The 6,051-nt window shown below is 35.3% G+C and overlaps 1 protein-coding gene across 11 annotated transcripts in view; it reads right to left on the bottom strand.

Annotated features, from left to right (window-relative positions):
• Positions 1-6,051, bottom strand: part of ATP8B4 (ATPase, class I, type 8B, member 4) — a 341,749-nt gene that overhangs the window by 88,510 nt on the left and 247,188 nt on the right. For all 11 annotated transcript variants that reach the window (XM_010839511.1, XM_010839512.1, XM_010839505.1 and 8 more), the window contains one exon: positions 5,330-5,495. In XM_010839511.1, the coding sequence (XP_010837813.1) occupies positions 5,330-5,495 (166 nt within the window). The remainder of the gene's footprint in view (positions 1-5,329; positions 5,496-6,051) is intronic.

Genomic DNA, 6,051 nt, shown 5'->3' with positions numbered 1-6,051 from the left:
GCTATGGTTTTTCCAGTGGTCATGTATAGATGTGAGAGTTGGGCTATAAAGAAAGCTGAGCGCAGAAGAATTGATGCTTTTGAACTGTGGTGTTGGAGAAGACTCTTGAGTCCCTTGGACTGCAAGGAGATCCAACCAGTCCATCCTAAAGGAGATTAGTCCCGAGTGTTCATTGGAAGGACTGATGTTGAAGTTGAAACTCCAATATTTTGGCCACTTGATGCGAAAAGCTGACTCATTTGAAAAGACCCCCATGCTGGGAAAGATTGAGGGCAGGAGGAGAAGCGGACGACAGAGGATGAGATGGTTGGATGGCATCACCAATTCAATGGACATGGGTTTGGGTGGACTCTGGGAGTTGGTGATGGACAGGGAGGCCTGGCGTGCTTCGGTTCATGGGGTCGCAAAGGGTCGGACACGACTGAGCGACTGAACTTCACTGAACCAGGGAGAAAGGACTGATCACCTTCAAGTCACAACTGAACTAACAGCTGACCATGCAGTAACAGAAATAGCAGTCAAAATATAGTTAAATTTCTTCAGTGTGCTGAGAAAACTGTCACCTTAAACCTTTGCACACAACAAACATCATTCAAGAATACAAATGAGCCAGGGGAAGAGAGATTATGGGAGAGAAGGAATTGAGAGTTTGGGATTAGCAGATGCAAACTATCATATACAGGATAGATAAAAAATTAAGGTCCTACTGTATAGCCCAGGGAACTATATTCAATATACTCTGAAAAGAATATAAAAAAGAATGTATATATATACATACATATATGTGTGTGTGTGTATATATGTATATATAACTGAGTCACTTCACTGTATAGCAGAAATTAAACACAATATTTTAAATTAACTATACTTCAGAAAAAAAAATTTTTTAAGAATGGGATGAAATAAAGTTGTTTTCAAAGCTTTTCAGAGTTTACTACCAGTAGCTTCTGCCTAAAAGAAATCCTAAAGAATACATTTTTGACCAGCAGAAGCTCAGTGATTGGACAGCATTAAAGATAGAAATAAGTAAATATATGAGTAAATCTAAGTAAACTGACTGTAAAAACCATAAAAATAACCTCTTGAGGGACTGAAAAAGAAAATATATAAATCAGGACAGGGTTTATTAGTATTTAAGTGTTTTAATGTCCTTATTTTGTTCACAAAGGCTTAGGCTATGTTGAGTCAATTATGCTAAAAGTTCTAGGCTATTAACTAAGAATACAAATAAGAGTATATTATTTTCAAGGCAGTAGAAATAAAATTGAACTAAATCTATAAGACTGGAAGAGGCAGACAAATGATAGGGCAAATATAAAATACAAAGTAAGATGGTAGAAGGACATCTATCAGTAACTACAGTAATTATATATTAAATTGTTGCTGCTGTTGTTTAGTCACTAAATTGTATCTGACTCTTTTGTAACCTCATGGACTGTAGCCCACCAGGCTCCTCTGCTCATGGGATTTCCCAGGCAAGAATGCTGGAGTGGTTTGCCAGTTTTCTTCTCCAAGCCCAGTGATCAAACCTGTGTCTCCTGCATTGGCAGGAGGACTCTTTACCACTGAACCATAGGGAAGTCCATATATTAAATACTTAGAACCTAAACATATTGATCATCAACAATGGGTAATTGGCTAAATGTTCTATTTAAGATTTGGTTTAGTTAACCTAGATATTCTTTTAAATTTCAAAAATTTTGCCATTTATAAGAGATGTGTCTAGAACATTAAAAAAAAAAGAATGGCAGGAAAGAGCATGGAAAGCTGAACAATGCAAATACTAACAAGAGGGAAACATCAATAACTATATTGGATCAGACAAAATAAACATCTATACTATACTAACATCAGACAAAATAAACTTTAAGGCAAACGTTTACTAGAGATAAAAAGAGTAAATATATATTGATAGATGTTTTCATTTAAAAAAATTTAACTCTAAACTAGTATCTAATAATGTGATCTTAAATATACAAAGCAAACATTAGCAAAACAAAGTAGAATTAATGAACATACAATTACTGTGCATCTAACTACGCTTGTGGCTTCCCTGGTGGCTCAGCTGGTAAAGAATCCGCCTGCAACGCGGGAGACCTGGGTTTGATCCCTGGGTTGGGAAGGTCCCCTGGAGAAGGGAAAAGCTCCCCACTCCAGTATTCTGGCCTGGAGAATTCGCAGAGAGTCGGACATGACCGAGCGACTTTCACTTTCACTATACCAAAGTGATTTAAATACATTCTCATTAATCAAGAAATCAAGTACTCAAAAGAATCCAGAGAGGGAGAAGATTAAACAATACCATTAAGACACAGTATCTAGTAGATATATTAAGAACCCCATTTTCAATAACCGGATAACGCACATTTATTTCAAGCACACACAAGACACAGAAACTGAATACATCTCAAGCCATAAAGCAAGCTTTGACAAATTTTAAAGGACTGATTTTAAGGCAATAAGAAAAATTTTCTAAATTTTTTATCTCTTTAATTGACATCTACCTAAATAGAAAAAAACTTGTATTGAAGCCTTTGTACCTTCCACTTCTCTGCTTCTGAAATTCCTGGCAAAGGGAATGAGAAGATCAACTTTCCCAAATGTCTCCATGAAACAAAGAGCACTCACTTAAAATAAAAGCAATACCCTCAGCTATAAATTATAGAGTCATGTAGTTTTAAGTTAATCAGATTTGGGTTCTGTTCTTTATCATAACTAACATTTATGTAAGTAAGGTTTATATTTTCCAGTGCTCTTGAACATACATGGATTTAAGTCATCTATCCTATAATTAGAGCTTTAAAAGGAGGAAAAAAATGTAATTTCCCCTTATTTAGTATTGTAATTCTTCACCGAGAATTTGAAATCTCAAAGGAAAAAACTGAAATAGTTGAAATGATACACACATTTACTTCTCTTCACTTCAAAATGCTTTTATATGGCAGAAGAGATTAGTCCATATCCACGAGAACAGGTACAACTTAGTAGTAATAATACTAAAACGTTAGTAAGAATGTAAAGGTACTAGAACTCTCATATACTGACTAGAACTCTCATATACTGACAGTAGGAATGTAAAATGATACTCCATTTTTGGAAAATAGTTGGGCAGTTTCTTAAACACACCTATGCTATGATCAGGCAATTTCCATTCCTAAGTATTTACGAAAAACAAATTTGTTAACTTTTTTAAAGACGTAAAAATGTTTATGGCAGCTTTACTCATAATAATCCAAAGCTAGAAAATAACCTAAATGTCTGAACAGAGGGCTGGGGAAGAATAAAAGTGGTAAACATATTCATACAGTGAAATGTTACTCAAATTTAAAAAAATGGACTACTGATTGATATGACAACATGGATGAATGACAAAAACATTACATTGTATGAAAGAAGCCAGACACAAAAGAATACATACTGTATGATTCCATTTATATGAAGTATTACTATAAGAACAGGCAAAACTCATCTTTGATGATAAAAATCAGGATAGTGGTTGCTTGGGCAGTGGCTGGTGATGTGGACTAGAAAGGAACATGAGTAATCTTTCTTGAATGATGGAAAATATTAATACTTTGATCGGGGAGGTGGTTACATGGGTGTATATAATGGTCAAAATTCATTAAACAATACACTTAAGATTTGTGTTTTATTGCATTTAATTATATCACAACAGACAGAATGGACTTTTGGGCACAGTGAGGGAGGGAGAGGGTGGAACGAAGAGAGTAGCATTGAAAATACACATTACCATATGTAGAATTAGATAGCTGGTAAAAAATTTGCTATGTGATGCAAGGAGCTCAAATCAGGTGCTCTGTGACAACCTGGAGGGGTGGGAAGGGGTGGGAGAGAGGCTTATAAGGGAGGCAACATATGTTTCCTCATGGCTGATTTGTATTGAGGTATGGTAGAGACCAACACAATATTGTAGGGCAATTATCCTCCAATTAAAAATTGATTTAAATATTAAAATATCACAATATGAAAAAATTGTAGTGATACCATAAAAGAGGAATGAATATTTTCAGTGAACCAGAAACTTGAGAAATGTCTAAAAGATAAAAAGTAGATTTGATAAATGGATAAATAAGAAAGGAGAAAAACACAGTTCAAAGAATTTGAAAAAGAAAATTAATACAGAGTTAAAAGCAATGCCCAAAGTTTCTCCAAATCAGAATCAACAAAAGAGAAGAGCAGAAGTGATCTTAGGGGCACTAGAAATAAAATGAGTTGAAGAATTCCACTCAAGCTTGCCAGGACCACTTCGGCTCCTCCTCCTGCCAACTTCCTTCCAACAACAGGCTACAGTGATATTTGCCTCAAGATGAAACCTTGAAAATGTTCTTTTACACTAAGTACACAATCCACCTAAGGAACCTTTTATGGTTTTCATGCTGGGGCTGGAGACCAAAGCTGAAAACAGCCAGAAATAGCTTTAGAATCCCATACGGATTAGAGAAATTAATTAACAAAAGAAAGGGAGTCCATGACTGTGATACTTTCTTTTAGGCCAGACCTTAAGCACAACTTTCTCTGAAATGAGAGTTCTGACACAGAATCCTAGCACTAGATTTGAAAAAATAAGTTAAGCCCAGGTATCATATGAACTCCAGGAAGCAGGAAACTCCATGCCCAGAAGACGAGCAATATTTTGTGACTCTCCCCAACAATCTTGGGAGACAGGCCGTTATCAGAACCTACATTCACCAAGAGGCAAACTGGGATGCTCAAACACAAATAAGAACAGGCAATAACAAACAATAAAACATTTGAGAACAACATGAAAGTTAGACACAGAACTCTAAAAACAACATTTCATAAAATGAAACAGCAGAGGAAACAAAAGATTTCAAATTAAGAATAATTAATATCCTCAAAGAGATCTAAGAAAATATTAAAATAAAATCACATAGCTATTTAAATAGAACTTAAAAAATGAAATAAATGAAAGTAGAGATAAAAAAAATTTACTTAAAGGCATTGTGATATCCTCAAATAAAAATGTCATTATTGGCATTAGTATTACAAAGATCAGTTTAAGCACTGTTGTATGCAAATACGGTGTTCAGTCATAAAAAAAAAGTATCCCTTTTAACTGGTTTATCTAGGCCCTCATCTTTTTACTGTTCCTAATTTTTTTTTTCTTTTAAGTCTCTCCATACTTTTAGAAAACATTCAGTATACAAATAAATACAAAGAAAAGCTAGTAACAGGTAAAGCCCTTGTGCAATGCTGTATTTTGGATTAGAAAATCCTTCCAATTCCAAACATTTCAATGAAAATATACCTATTTAAAAAACGAGACTCAGACACACTTTGCACTTACCTGCACTATTTTCCTCTGACATTACAGTGTGGCAGAGTGCAAGTAACCTAAGGAATTCATGCACTTTGGGATCACCCAGTTCAATGGATTCCATCAAATGGTGGTCAAAAAACTGAAATGTTCTGTCTGCTTGAGGGCTGACTGAGAAACCCACAGTCTCTTTTTTCTGTAGGAGAACAACAACAACAAAACTGTAGACTTCATTCCAACAAAAGTCTTTTAAAATTCAAAAACACTTCCTCTAAGTATTTTTAGAGTTTGTATGACTTTTCAGCCTCCAAAGCCTGGCACTAAAATGGCTTTGTTTCCTCATTACTGTTAAATATCATCTTCTCATTTCAGAGCCATGTAAGCCTTCATTACCAGAGCAATAAACCTTCCAAAAGCATATGGGGAAGAAAAAAATCCAATGGCTATACAAATTCTCAAATATTTACTTCAACTCTAAAATACAAAGAAGCCCTAAAAATTAAAAGTTGATTTCAAAACCTACTTGATGGAAAAACTTGACCTGACTTGAACTCATTTTGGCAGCAATATCTGACCTGGAATAGTATGTGCATAATTACAGACTTTTTAAAATATCAGTTCAGTTCAGTTCAGTCGCTCAGTCATGTCTGACTCTTTGCAACCCCATGAATCACAGCATGCCAGGCCTCCCTGTCCATCACCAACTCCCGGAGTTCACTCAGACTCACTTCCATTGAGTCAGTGATGCCATC

The sequence above is a fragment of the Bison bison genome, unplaced genomic scaffold, assembly GCF_000754665.1.
Source record: "Bison bison bison isolate TAMUID 2011002044 unplaced genomic scaffold, Bison_UMD1.0 scf7180017864118, whole genome shotgun sequence".
NCBI lineage: Eukaryota > Metazoa > Chordata > Mammalia > Artiodactyla > Bovidae > Bison > Bison bison.
Note: the sequence above shows the minus strand (reverse complement) of the source record. Positions and strands in the feature narration are given on the sequence as shown.